Source organism: Pleurodeles waltl, chromosome 1_2 (assembly GCF_031143425.1).
Source record: "Pleurodeles waltl isolate 20211129_DDA chromosome 1_2, aPleWal1.hap1.20221129, whole genome shotgun sequence".
Taxonomy (NCBI): domain Eukaryota; kingdom Metazoa; phylum Chordata; class Amphibia; order Caudata; family Salamandridae; genus Pleurodeles; species Pleurodeles waltl.
Genome location: NC_090437.1, coordinates 92,788,707 through 92,803,994, shown reverse-complemented (window position 1 = coordinate 92,803,994; position 15,288 = coordinate 92,788,707). Strand labels below are relative to the sequence as shown.

At 46.3% G+C, this 15,288-nt stretch overlaps 1 protein-coding gene across 2 annotated transcripts in view; it reads right to left on the bottom strand.

Annotated features, from left to right (window-relative positions):
- Nucleotides 1–15,288, bottom strand: part of LOC138297109 (protein Hook homolog 3) — an 803,252-nt gene that overhangs the window by 114,942 nt on the left and 673,022 nt on the right. For both annotated transcript variants that reach the window (XM_069236612.1, XM_069236608.1), the window contains exon 19: nt 1,602–1,702. In XM_069236612.1, the coding sequence (XP_069092713.1) occupies nt 1,602–1,702 (101 nt within the window). The remainder of the gene's footprint in view (nt 1–1,601; nt 1,703–15,288) is intronic.

Below are 15,288 nucleotides of genomic sequence, written 5' to 3'. Positions count from 1 at the left end.
AGATGACTTGTTGTGTAAGAGACTTGATCCAAAGAGCAATTCCCCGCCCATGTTTCTTGGGGATCAAGTCATCAAAACCTCTAACTCTGTAGAAGTGCATGAGTCCTCGCATTCAGCGTTTCAGTTTCCCTGGGGTCTGTACTACAGATATGCATGTTAGAAAAATTAATTGCAGCACATCTTCCTGTCAGAAAGGTTACAACAGAGCTAAAGTAGAATACGGATCCAAGTATGCAGATCAAACTTGAGTGTTTCCTTTAAAGGCCATGGCTTCTGTGCACCACAGGAGCCTGTGATGACTCTGCCACTGAAAAGAATGTAGGGCTTGGGATAGAATGGCTGAATTAGCCAAAGGCACTTGTGATAACTTTGGTCTGTTCTCCGGTGACCACGGCAAATAAGATATGCAAAACTTTTCAGCATGTCTGTGCTTTTCTAGTCTCTCAGAAGACAGTCAATAGCTTTCTTAAAGTGAAAGGGGTTTTGGATACTGTTTCAAAGGCAACAAGGCCTGCGCTGCCACACGCTGCTTTATACACCTAGCCAGCTTAATACACTTTTACAATGTTACAGATCCCCCTACACTCTGGCAACTTCTCTCTGGGAAGCTGAAGGGGACAGATGCCTGAATGGTTCAGACGCACACAGCAGCAAAGCCACCAAATCATGTAGAGATGTGGAGGTGGACTTCACCAATGGCACATGCAAGAATTCATTAGGGTCAGGACCACCAAGAGCATTGGAGCTCATAGCTTCATTGGCCAATGTTATTCTAGACAAGATCCTGTTTAAGACTGAACTGTCATTAAAGAAGCGGACAATGTGAACTTAAGATTGCATCTTTTGTGGTCACCACTAAGTTGAAGGTGTGTGGGAGAAGGTTCCTCTCGAAGTTCCTTGCTGTCCATCGTGCAGCCTGTTCAAAAATAATGTGTGACCTGAGACAGGAGCACGGCTAAAAAAAAAGGTTCCTCACTTTGCTCTGCCTGACAATACAAACAAGAGTTACATGGACGTATGAACCCAGAAGATATTCCACCACTTTAAAGAGTGTAGGGGCACTCTTTCCAGTAAAGGGGTAGAAGATGCTTAAGTGATTCTGTTGACGCAGTCACAGCCAGGAAAGTTCAGAGCTGCAGAATGGAAAAAATACATCCTTATAAACAGTGTTGTGGTTTAGTGAACTCTAGGAATAAGTTAAACAAGCTAGCACACCGCTGCTGGAATACAACAGAGACAATAGCAAATACAAATGTTTTTCTTTTATACCCAGCTCTGGAGATTGTGGCGAACAGGCAAGGTGCTAAAAATCACCTTCATCAGAAGACACAGACTGAACAATGAATGTCAAGTAGGTCTCAAAAGTTGCAGAACCACACATGAACACAAGCTACATTTCTCCCTTGATATCAGAGTACACTAAAGAGGTGTAGAGGGCAGGTTATGGACAAGTCACTGACGCTTAGGGTTTTGAAATCTAATACTAGTGCATTATTTACATCTGTTTCTTTAGGTAATGAAGGAAATATTTTGTAAATAATAACTACAAAACAAATTAAGATAACATCACAGAAACAAGGACAAATGTACAGAATACTCACACTTTTGGCTTTTTCCAAGTATTTTTTGTATCTGTCTTCCATTAGTTTCATTTCATCATCTTTCCTTTTTAAAGCATCTTGTAATTCTTCAATTTTCAATGCTTTGGAAAATATAAAGCATGAAAAATGCATTTTAAACAACATTTACCTTGAAGCTTGATCATCATAAACTATTCAACAACTTGACTGCCACACAGAATTTAAGGTGTTTTATAAAAAAAAGGAGCACATACCGCCCTAGAGACTTCTTGATAATAAAAAACAGAGTGGTAAATGTAAACTTCAGGGAAGCAGCTATCCGAAAAATTATATAGAGGATGAATGGCAGAAAAGAACGAGTTACTTACCTTCGGTAACGACTTTTCTGGTGGACACATTAGCTACCTGTGGATTCCTCACCTAATGAATACTCCCATGGCGCCAGCATTCGAGGGAAATCTTCTTCCTAGCTTCTGCACGTCGACGAGGACGTCACATTAGCCCACGCGACGCCGTCTGATGTCATACAGGCAATAAGAGGTCCTCGCCGACGTGCCGACGTCAGTACCAACATTTTTTACGTGCATGAGAACAATAACCCAATGCAATGAAAGAGCAAGGCAACATCCCATAACATTGTAAATCACACAACATTGCAATAAAATGGCTATAGATTTATTATAACTCTCTCTTTTTTTTTTTCAACAAACAAACAAATATATATACTAATTATGTATATACCCAAAGAGATATATATATATATATATATATATATATACACACACACACACACACACACACAAATATCCATATATACAAAATGTAGTGCAGTCTTGAAGACCAATAGGAGCGCACTCAAGGATTACTTGGTAAGACCAAAAAGGCAACGGAGAGGCGGGTGGGACCGTGAGGAATCCACAGGTAGCTAATATATCCACCAGAAAAGTCGTTACCGAAGGTAAGTAACTCGTTCTTCTGATGGATACAACTACCTGTGGATTCCTCACCTAATGAATAGAGTCCCAAAGCAGTACCACGACCGGTGGTGGGTGCCTAAATGGTCAAACCAAGAAATCCTGCAGCACTGACCGTGCAAAATGGCCGTCCCTTCTGACCTCAGAGTCCAAACAGTAATGCTTAGCAAAAGTGTGAAGGGACGACCAAGTTGCGGCCTTGCAGATGTCGACCACAGGAACACCTCTGGCCAAGGCCGAAGTGGCCGACTTAGCTCTGGTGGAATGAGCTCTAATGCCATCAGGAGGATCCTTCTTTGCTAAAGAGTAACAGATTTTAATGCAAAGAACAACCCACCTGGAGAGTGTTCTCTTGTGGACTGCCTTTCCTCTCCTCTTGCCCACGTATCCAATGAACAGCTGATCCTCCAGCCTGAAGTCCTTCGTTCTATCAAAGTAGAAGCTTAACGCCCTCTTTGGGTCCAGGCGATGTAGTCTCTCTTCCTCCTTTGAAGGATGAGGCGGAGGATAGAACGTGGACAAAGTAATTGTCTGGGCCAAATGGAAGGGTGAAACAACCTTCGGGAGGAAAGCAGCCTTGGTCCTCAACACCACCTTATCCCCATAAAAGTTTGTATAAGGGGGTTTTACCGATAAGGCCTGTAACTCACTCACTCTCATTGCAGATGTTATAGCCACCAAGAAGACTGTCTTAATAACTAAATACCTTAAGGGGCAAGAATGCATAGGTTCAAAAGGGGACCCCATAAGGAAAGTCAGGACCAAGGACAAATCCCATTGAGGCATAACGAATGGTTTTGGAGGATATTTATTTAATAGACCTTTCAAGAATCTGAGAACAATAGGGGATTTAAATAACGATGGTTGGTCTGGAAGACAAATGAAGGCTGACAAGGCAGATAAATAACCTTTAATGGTAGCCACTGCACAACCTTTCTGCGCTAGAGACAGAGCAAAAGACAAAACATCTGACAGATGAGCATGTAAGGGATCAATCTGTCTCTCTCCACACCACATAACAAATTTAGACCACCTATTAGCGTAGATAGATTTAGTGGAGTGTCGCCTGGCCGCTAATATAACATCCACTACATCAGGCGGGAGAGGGAAGGAACTCAGGTTGCCCCGCTCAATATCCAGGCATGTAGGTGCAGACTCTGGAGGTTGGGGTGTAAAACCTGCCCCTGCGACTGCGAGAGGAGGTCTGCCCTGAGAGGGAGACGGAGCGGAGGGCACAGTGAGAGTTGGAGAAGGTCGGAGTACCACACCCTCCTTGGCCAATCCGGAGCTATTAAGATGACTTGGGCCCGGTCTTGGCGAATCTTCCTCAACACCCGAGGAATCAAGGGTATGGGGGGGAAACGCGTAAAGGAACTGGCCGCACCAGGTTATCTGAAACGCGTCCCCCAACGCTCCCTGCATCGGATACTGGAGGCTGCAGAATAACAGACAATGCGCGTTCTCCAGAGTGGCAAACAAATCTATCCGAGGAAACCCCCACATCTGGAAGATTAAACGGACTTGATCTGGATGGAGACGCCACTCTTGGTCGGCCGAGAAATGGCGACTGAGACTGTCCGCACGTACATTCAAGACCCCGGCCAGATGATTTGCTACCAAGCAAATCTGATGGTCCTTTGCCCAGGACCATAGTCGAAGAGCTTCTCTGCAGAGAAGGTACGACCCTACTCCTCCCTGTTTGTTTATGTACCACATCGTGGTAGTATTGTCCGTCAGGACCTGTACCGACTGACCACGAAGGGAAGGGAGGAAGGCCTTGAGAGCCAGACGTACAGCCCGCAACTCCAACAGATTGATATGAAAAATCTGTTCTTCTGGAGACCAAAGCCCTTTGATCTCCAGATCCCCCAGATGAGCTCCCCACCCTAGAGAGGAAGCATCCGTTATGACCGTGGTCACTGGTGGTGACTGCGCGAATGGCTTTCCTTGTGAAAGATTGTTGCCCGCAATCCACCACTTCAAGTCCACAGCAGCATCTCTGGAGATCTTGACAGGACCTTCTAGATCTCCTTTGTGTTGAGACCACTGCCTTCGGAGGCACCACTGAAGAGCCCTCATATGCCAGCGAGCATGCGTGACCAACAGTATGCAGGAGGCAAACAGACCGAGCAGACGAAGGACCTTGAGGACTGGAACTACCGCTCCATTTCGAAACATTGGAACCAACTCCTGAATATCTTGAATCCGCTGAGGCGGAGGAAAGGCTCGATTCAATGTTGTATCCAGTACTGCCCCTATGAACAGGAGGCGCTGAGAGGGCTCCAGGTGAGATTTGGGCACGTTCACCGAAAAGCCCAGGTCGAATAACAACTGGGTTGTTGACTGCAGATGATGCGACACAAGCTCCGGAGACTAGGCTTTGATCAACCAGTCGTCCAAGTAAGGGAATACTGCTATCCCCTTCCTTCTGAGCTCTGCCGCAACCACTGACATCACCTTCGTGAAGACTCGAGGTGCTGAAGTAAGACCAAACGGGAGGACCGCAAACTGATAGTGCTGCGACCCTACCACAAACCGGAGATACTTCCTGTGCGACTTGAGTATCGGGATATGAAAATAAGCATCCTGCAAGTCGACAGACACCATCCAATCCTCTTTGTTCAACGCCAAAAGCACCTGAGCTAGGGTCAGCATCTTGAACTTTTCCTGTTTGAGGAACCAATTCAAGATCCTCAGATCCAGGATTGGTCTCAAACGACCATCCTTCTTGGGAATCAGGAAGTACCTTGAGTAACAACCTCGACCCCTTTCCTGCTCTGGGACCAACTCCACCGCGCCCTTTGAAAGGAGGACTTGAACCTCCTGTTCTAACAGGAGGTGTTCTTCTGAACAATAAGATGGGCGGGGCGGGATGGGGGGCGGAAACTCCCGAAAGGGAAGGGTGTAGCCTTTTCCCACAATACTGATAACCCAAGTGTCTGATGTAATAGTCTCCCACTTGTGGAGAAAATGCCGTAACCTCCCCCCTACAGGAGAGGAGTGAGTGGGAAATGGTGGAAGCCTAAGGCTGCTTTCCCTGCTGCACCCCTCCAGAGGACGAGGAAGAGGCAGAGTGCTGCTGAGAGGCTCCTCTGGTGCGGGCCCTACCCCTCCCTCTAAATGATCTATAGGGGAGGGAAGAGGTGGGTTGCTGGAATCTCCCCCGAAAGGAAGAGGAGGAAGAGCCACGGCCAAATCCACGAAACCTCCTGAAAAATCTGGAGGAGGCAGAAGATGAAGGGGCTTGCAGCCCTAATGATTTGGCTGTGGCCCTGCTTTCTTTAAATCTCTCCAAGGCCGAATCTGCTTTGGCTCCAAGCAGTTTGTCCCCATCAAACGGAAGGTCCAACAGGGTCGACTGCACGCCCGCAGAAAACCCTGAATTACGGAGCCAGGCATGCCTCCTTGCCACCACAGCCGTGCCCATTGCCCTAGCCACCGAGTCGGTTGTGTCCAGCCCAGACTGGATAATCTGGGTTGCAGCAGCCTGGGCATCCGAGACAACATTCAAGAGTCCCTGGGGAAGCTCCGTAAAATGAAGATGAAATATCGTCCATGAGAGCATGGATGTATCTCCCCAGAATGCAAGTCGCGTTGGTGGCCTTCAACGCAAAACTACAAGAGGAAAATATCTTCTTGGATTGTGCATCCAGCTTTTTAGAGTCTCTGTCTCCTGGTACCGTCGGGAAAGATCCAGGCGCTGACCTAGAGGAACAGGAGGCTTGCACCACCAAGCTCTCCGGCGTAGGGTGTCTAGACAAAAAGCCAGGGTCAGATGGTGCAGCTCGATATCTCCTGGCCACAGCCCTATGAACAGCCGAGGAAGATACTGGCTTCTTCCACACCTCTAACACCGGATCAAGCAAGGCCTCATTAAATGGCAAGAGAGGATCCGCTGCAGCAGAGGCCGGATGCAGTACCTCAGTCAGTAAATTCTGCTTCGCCTCAGCCACCGGCAAAGGCAGGTCCAGAAAGTTAGCCGCCTTCCTCACCACAGCGTGAAAGGTAGCAGCCTCCTCCGTATATTCCCCTGGAGATGAAAGGTCCCACTCAGGGGAAGTATCCAGCCCACTGGCTGTATCCAGACCATGCAGTCCATCACCAGAGTCCTCAACCTCTCCTTCCTCCAAGACTCGTTGGTATTCCTGCTCTTCCAAAAGACGCCTCCTCGAATGTAGTCTTTCCTCGATACGTGGAGTCGACATGGCCTCCGCCGAAGTCGAAGATCGGCGCCGATCTCCAGAACCATCCGACGCCGCGTCCGGCGCCACAGGCAGCTTCGGCGCCGAGGAAGGAGCCGGACGAAGAAATCTTGGAGTCTCCGATGGACCCGCCGGAGTCACAGGACGAAATCCTGACGTCGACGGGATGGAAACCTCCGGGGCCAAAACCTCTGGAGCCACTGGCGCCGAGCCCACATTCCCTAAAGGGAGAAAGGGCATAAAGGGTGCCGGCCGTAGAGGCGCAGGATCACCCAATGAAAAGGCCAAGGGCCCGAAGGACCAGCCGGAGCACCTCCTGGAGCCATCTGTTGAAAGATGGTATACATCGCATTCAGAAATGTGGTATTATCGGCTCCAGGGGCGGGAAAAGCTGGATACTGGGGTGCCTGGATCGAAGGCGACCCCGACGCCAGCCTCGACGTCCGCGACGCCGGAGACATCACAAGAGGCTGCATTACCTCAACCACAGACGCCTGTCCAGGCGAAGTCGGTGACGTCGGAGAGGGCAACGGCGTCGATGGATGTGGCGTGACTGTGGGACTGACCTCCCAAGTCTTCCGACGCCGAGCCGAAGGCGACCTCGAACGAGACTCCTTGCTGGAATGACGCCGTGAATCCCTACGGCGCCGGGAGTCTCGATGACGCCGATGAGACCTTGGCGAAGAAGACTTCTTATGATGATTCTTCTCCTTTCTCTTCAACTTCGCCATGAATAGTTTAGCCTCACGTTCTTTCAGGGCCTTCGGATTCATGTGCTGACATGAATCACAAGTTGCGACGTCGTGGTAGGAGCTTAAACACCATAGACAGTCGGAGTGAGGATCAGTAACGGACAACTTGCCGCCACACTCTCGACAGGGCTTGAAACCCGACTTCCTCTGAGACATTATTACCGCAGAGAAAATCCACGCAGCAGAAAATACACTGCAACTATGAAAGTAACAGTAGCTCCCTCGAAGATAACCGTTTCGAATGCACGGAAAAAAGGGAACGGACGTCGGCGAGGACCTCTTATTGCCTGTATGACGTCACACGGCGCCGCGTGGGCTAATGTGACGTCCTCGTCGACGTGCAGAAGCTAGGAAGAAGATTTCCGTCGAATGCTGGCGCCATGGGAGTATTCATTAGGTGAGGAATCCACAGGTAGTTGTATCCATCAGAAACTACATTTTTGGAAACTATAGCAGATAGGCCCTACTACCCATGACCATGAAATGGAAATGTAATTAATAACAAAAATTGTGACTATAAAAACTTGCAGATGAAATCTTCATATACGGCCCTGTTAGAGTTAATTCAAAGCATATCCTCATTTTAATCTCAGTTTTAATAGTGTACAGTTGCACTACAACTGGCATCCACAACTCTTGTTAAAGAGCTCATATATATTATTGTAACTCACACAACTGTACACAAGTTGTTTGCAAATTGCTTTATGCTTTCCCAAACCAGAACAATGAGAAATTGTAGAACGGTTCACTGTTCATCAAGAGAATTCAGAGAAAGAAGATCAAAACAAAAACATTGAAGAAATAAGAGAGAAGAGGTGCCTAATATGTTTAAAGCAGCAAAGTTAAAAAAGGATCAGGAAGAAGAAGAGACCACCAATGTCATTGGAAAGAAATTACTAAGAAAAATATAAGCAATTAGGGATGAAAAAAGGTTACAATTCAAACAGAAAGGCTTCTTTAGCAGAAACAGGAGAGTAAGCGTAACTTGGAAGGGACTTTTTGGATAGAATGCATGGACACAATTGGTATCTTCACTGCCATCCATTTTAACAATGTAACCTGTTGTGCTTGTCTTGTTCTCTGTGCAGTGATCTGAAAATAGCTAGTGAAGTAAAAAAAAATCTACAAAAAACAGCAAATTCAGTCACAACTTTTCATGGCCAGAAGTGTCTGTGTAGAGCCACACTGGTAAAAAGAAATACAGTGGCTTATTGAATTAAATAAGCAAGATGGATGTCCTAGTAGAACAACCTGAAAGCATTTTTGTTGAGTTGAATAGTCTACTATTCTTACAACTTGAAGTTCCCTTTTCAAAGGCCTTCACTTTGGACCTCTGGTGGACTGTGAACCGGTAGGGCCTGTGTACTGACAGGAGAAGGCTTGGTCAAAATCCTGAACTGCTATTACAAGGGAAGGCTGCCTTTATCAGCACAGGTGACTAAAATAATTGATACAAGTGACTAAGATTAATACTCAGTTTGTTTATAAATTAAGACTTCTACTTTGTAAAAAGGAACCTAGGATTTAAAAGTGTTTACATGTAATATGTCAATAAGAAATGGTCAGAGGTAAACAACTTTGGAGATCTATCTGGGAAAACACTTCTTATCTAATCCAAACATACCAAGTACCTTCGATAGTATGGAATGGGATAAATGGAAAATGTCTCATGATGAAATGGTTTGGGCTTAGCTATGTATGTCGTCCCGGCTATCATCTAGATAATATAAATTACTATTTGCAGGGTAACAGTAAAGCAATAAGTGTGAGGGTTGTACGAAAATTGTCTCATTTGGTTTTGCAGAATGATGCATAATTCTGCAAAAAACAAAAATACACAAAATGACATGAAATGTGAATTTAGCTCTATACTGTAGTGTAAAATGCATCCTTGTATCGATTTTGGATGCAAATTGCATTTCATGCTAAAAAAATAAAAATAATGCAAATTATGTGACGTGATCAACGGCTGCTCGGATTCTGGTGGCACATTTTGTTCTCTTGCTAAAATTTGCTTGGGGCTCGTGACTACCCACACTGCCCATAAGCCTTTGAGACTAAACAACTCGCATTTGCCCTTCCTATGCACTCGTCATCCACTTGGGCATTAAATAAAGAGCAGGCAATTAAAAGAGGCTGTGTGAGTGGGCCAAACACTGTTAAAAGAAAAAAAATCAGAGAAGTGAGCAACCACACTTTAACACAAAGCACACACGGTTAGGGTGATCAAATTTTGAATCTCAAAAACTGGGAAATTTTGCACAAATAAAAGAAGGACTACAATTTTACATCAGCACAGCAGCACAAAATAATATCACTCATCACCCTAGAACCACAGAAGAAGCACTAAGAAAATAAATAAAATGCAATTAGTAAGATACATTTTAATTAGGTTGCTTTCTTAGAACAGCTGCTAAGTAGCCCTGCTATGTAACACTTAAAAACATGCCTCCCTCTGCTTTCAGTCGACTCTCTCCAAAAACCGGGCACAAGCCAAATTTGTTTAAAACCGCATGGACAGCGGGTGAAAAACTGGGACTATCCTGGCAAATCTGGGACGCCTGGTCACCCTACAAACGGTTCAATAAGGAGGTGCTCCCTAATTTAGGTACAAGTAACAAAGCCATCAGGACTAGCGTGGTAGAAGGAAAACATTACTTACCCTGTAAGCATCTGTTTGTGTCATGTAGTGCTATATAATCATAGGCTTTGCATGCTCCTGCCATCTAGTGTTGGATCCAGATGTGTGCAAGCTGTTTTTCTTCGAAGAGGTCTTTTGAGTCACAAGGCAGTGTGACTCCTCCTCTTGGTGATATTGCGCCTGGGCATAAACTCTATTGTTAGAATGTTTTCCCACAGGCGGGTGAGAATGGAGTGTAAAGTAAGTGTAAGTAAAGAGATATCCATTTGTTTAAGAACTAAACTAAAAGGAGGGAGGGCATATGTGAATCTAAATCACCAGAGATCACAAATAGATGCTTACAGGGCAAGTACCATTTTTAGTTTGAGGCATGTGTGGCAGTAGATACACATGCTTGGCATAGACTGTAAAGCAATACTCCTCAAAAGCAGCGGCTAACCTGTGGGTGTTGCAGTTGTTTGGAAAAACGTATATAGCACTGTCTGACCTACATCAGCTTGCTGGTGTGCTAGAACAACCATACAACAATGTTCAGTGAAAGAGTGTGGTGTAGACCATGTACCTGCTTTGCATTTGTCAGCTATTGGAATGTTTCCTAGGAAAGCCAAGGATACTCCTTTCTTCCTAGTTAAGTAAGTTCTAGGAGGTGAAGGTAGAGTTCTTTTGGCTTTAGCGTATCATGTTTTAATGTACTTAACTATACATCTGGCAATACCCGATTTGGATATAGGCTTTCCTTTATGAGGTGGTGAAAAAGCAGCAAATATTTGTTTGGTGTTTCTAAAAGTTTTAGTTCTACCAGAGTAGACTATAAGGGCTCTTTTGACATCTAATATGCTGAGAGCCCTCTCCGCAACTGATTGTGGTTGAGGTTAAACAAAAACGGCAGCTCAACCTATTGATTGAGGTGAACATCAGAGACAACTATTGGTAGGAATTTGGGGTTAGTGCAGAGTACCACCCTTGTCTTTGTGGAGTTAGAAGAATGGTCCTTCCAAGGTTAAAACCTGAGCTCATCAACACATCTAAGTGAGGTAACAGCAATAAAAAATGTCACCTACCAAGAGAGATATTGAAGGGGGAAGGTATGGGGAGGGGGGCTCGAATGGAGGGCCCATGAGTCATGTAAGAACCATGCTAAGATTCCATGAAGGTGCAAGAGGAACCTGTGGTGGAATTACTCTCTGAGCCCTTCCATGAAGGCTTTAATGACATGTATGTTGAATAAAGATATGTGTTGCCTGTCTTATAGATAAACAGCTAATGCAGTGAGATGCAACCTTATGGAGGCAAATGCTCACCCAAAGAGTTGTAAATGTAGCAGGTAACAGACAATGCTCTGTACAGTGACACTGAAAGGAAACATTTGTGTTAAATGACAATAACAAAAAAACCTTTTCCATTTAGCTGCGTAGCATGCTTGAGGGGTAGGCCTACAAGCGACCTTAAGAATGGTCATACATTTAGGTGGTCAGTTTAAGTAATCTAATTCTATGACCTCAGAAGCCAAATTGCCAGGTTGAGAGCCTTGGGATTTGGGTGCCTGATTTCTCCATGGTTCTGAGTGAGAAGGGTCTGGCCTGTTGGGGAGCTTCTCATGGGGGACTACAGAGAAGTCCAGTAATGTTGTGAACCAGGGCTGATGGGCCCATGTGGTAGCCACTGGTATTAGTGTGAGGGATGTTTGGCTGAGCTTTCGAACCAGAAATAGGAGAGGGGGAAAAAGTGCTGGCAAATATCCCTGACTCACTGATCCACAGTCCTTTGCCCATGGAAAAAGGGTGTGGGAACCTGGAGGACAATTTTGGGTATTTTGCGCTTTCTGTGGTTGCAAAAAGATCTATTTGAGGACCACCCCCATGTGTGAAAATACGGAAGGAGAACTTGAGGCTGGAGCCCCCACTCATGAATGTGTTGCTGCATCCTGCTGAGCAGGTCTGCAAAATCGCTGTCTGGACCTGGAACAGGTGAATGTTAGGATGTAGAGCCCATCTGCAAATTAACTGCAATAAGTGAGACAATTGAGGATACAGTGTCCCCCGTTTTTGTAGATAATACATGGCTGTCCTAATGTTCATCCAGATTAGGACAACCTTGCCAATCAGGTGAAGTAGGAATGCTTTCAATGCAAGGTGTACAGCTTGAAGCTCTAGGTAGTTGATGTAAAGACCCCAGCGTTTGGTGTCCCAGAGACCCTGTACTGTAAGACCCTGGAAGTGTGCAACCCTTCCCATGTGTGATGCGTCCACTGAAACAGTGTCAAGAAAAGGCCGCCCTCGTAATAGGTTGTTGATGTTCCACCACAGCCGAGAGTGACGAGTGTGGCAGTCTATCAAAACTGGATCTTCTAAATTACCCTACGAACACTGTTGAGCTAGGCATTCCTGCAACAGGAGCATGTGTAGCTGTGCATTGGGTACTACGGTAATGAAGGCGGTCATCATACCTAAAAGACGCATACCTGTCCTCACTGAGTTGTAGATTTGTCTGAAACTGGGGTAACAATACTTACAAACGCTGGATTCTTGCAGGAGGGGAATAGGCTAATCCTATTTGTGTGTTTATAAAAGCCGCTAGATACGGTTGAGCCTGCAGAGGTTGAAGGTGGGATTTTGGGATACTGATGGTGAATTCTAAGTGATGGAGCAGAACTATTGAATCCAAGTGTATTGTTGACACTGTTTTAGTGGAAATACGTGAATGTTTGGTCTATGTCAATGGGCTGCTGTCATTGCCAGGCATTTGGTAAATACCCATGGTACAGTAGTCACTACGAAGAGCAAGTTACTTACCTACGGTAACGCTTTATCTGGTAGAGACAATATCTAGTTGCAGATTCCTTACCTTTGGATTTCCCCCGGGTGTCGGACTAGAGCCAGGCAATTTTGTGAGCAGTACCCCTGTGCTGTGTCAGGCAGTGGTTATCAGTTTCGCATCCGTCATTGTCCATGCTGGATATGATTTCACGGTTCTTACATAGGTGCCACCCTGTCGCGCTGAGTTCGGGTTCTTTTCAAGACTTTCGACGCCAGAAGCGCGGGGGAAGCCATAGAGAAAGTGACTACTTGTGTGTCAAAACTAAGGCCCTGAAGGGGGAGTGCCTGTCCCTAAAAATCAATTTGCAGAGCATGGAGGATGGGTGTGTTGGTAAGGAATATGCAACTAGATATTGTCTCTACCAGATGAGACGTTACCAAAAGTAAGTAACCTGTTAATCTGCTAGAGACTTAAAGTTGCAGATTCCTTACATCTGACTAGATACCCAAGTAATACCATCCCCAGAGGTGGGTTTGCGAATCAAGGTCATATTAGAACCTCCTGCAGGACTCAAGAGGCAAAGTACATGTCCCTACACACCTGACTGACCAGGCAGTAAGTAGTGTTTGGTAAACATGTGCAGGGATGCCTACGTTGCCGTCTGACCGATAAAGGGCTGGAACTCCGCGTGCTAACACAGTGGCCGCAACTGTAGCTCGAGTAGAATGAGCACGCAAACCCTCAGGAGGTTGCTTTTTGGCCAGTGCATAGCAGATCCTAATGCAGAGTAAGACCTATCTGGAAATGGTTTGCTTCTGCACTGCCCAAACTTTCTTTGCACCCACATGACCTACAAAGAGTTGATCATTGTAGGAAAATGGCTCCTTGTTGCAGTACCCCTCCTCCCCCCTGCCTGATATTGATGATGACTTGACTGAGAAGTGTGCTGGGATCCTGCTAAACAGGCTCCAGCACCAGTGTTCTCTCACTAAAAATGTACCTGTGTTTCCACAATTGGCACACCCCTGGCACACAGATAGGTCCCTTGTAAAAGGTACCAGTGGTAACAAGGGCCCTGTGACCAGGGAAGGTCCCTAAGGGCAGCAGCATGTGTTGTGCCACTCTAAGGGACCTCTCACCTAACACATGCACACTGCCATTGCAGATTGTGTGTGTTGGTGGGGAAAAAAAGGCAAAGCCGACATGGCCTCCACCTAAGGGTGCCATCCACACAAAACACTGACTGCGGCAAAGACAAGTCACCCTTCTAGCAGGCCTTAAAGCCCTAAGGCAGGGTGCAATATACCACAGGTGAGGGCATAGCTGCCTGAGCAATATGCCCCTGCAATGTCCAAGTCCATTCTTAGACATTGTAAGTGCAGTGTGGCCATATTAAGTATGTGGTCTGTGAGTTTGTCAAAACAAACTCCACGGTTCCATTTTGGCTACACTGAATACTGGGAATTTTGGTATCAAACTTCTCAGAATAATAAACCAACACTGATGCCAGTGCTGGATTTATTAGAAAATGCACACGGAGAGCATCTTAGAGATGCCCCCTGTATTTTGCCCAATCCTTCAGTGCAGGACTAACTGGTCTATGCCAGCCTGCTACTAAGAGACAAGTTTCTGACCCCATGGTCTGACCCCATGGTCAGAGAGCCTTTGTGCTCTCTGGGGCCAGAAACAAAGCCTGCACTGGGTGGAGGTGCTTCACACCTCCCCTTGCAGGAACTGTAACACCTAGCGGTGAGCGTCAAAGGCTCAGGCTTCGTGTTACACTGTCCCAGGGCACTCCAGCTAGTGGAGATGCCCAGCCCCAGACAAAACCTCACTTTTGGCGGCAAGGCCAGAGGGATAATGAGACAAATAAGGAGGAGTCACACCCTCAGCCAGGACCACCCCTAACATGTCCTGAGCTGAAGTGACCCACTCCTTGAAAAATCCTCCATCTTGCCTTGGAGGATTAGGCCCAATAGGGATAGCGATGTGCCCCACTCCCCAGAGGGAGTGAGCACAAGGAGGGTGTAGCCACTCTCAGGGACAGTAGCCATTGGCTACTGCCCTCTAACCCTAACACACCCCTGAATTTAGTATTTAGGGGCGACCCTGAACCCAGCTCTTCAGATTCCGGACTACCTACAAAGAAGGACTGCTTAGCTGACAAATCCCACAGAGAAGAAGGAAGACGGCAACTGCTATGGCCCCAGCCCTACCAGCCCGTCTCCTTCTTCAGAGAACCTGCACCAGTGACGCATCCTGCATGCCCAGCGACCTCTGCTGACTCAGAGGACTGCCCTGCAACTAAAAAGGATCAAGAAATCCAGTGGACAGCGGACCGGTCCAACCAATAAAGAAGAAACCATCTTTAAAGGGACTCTC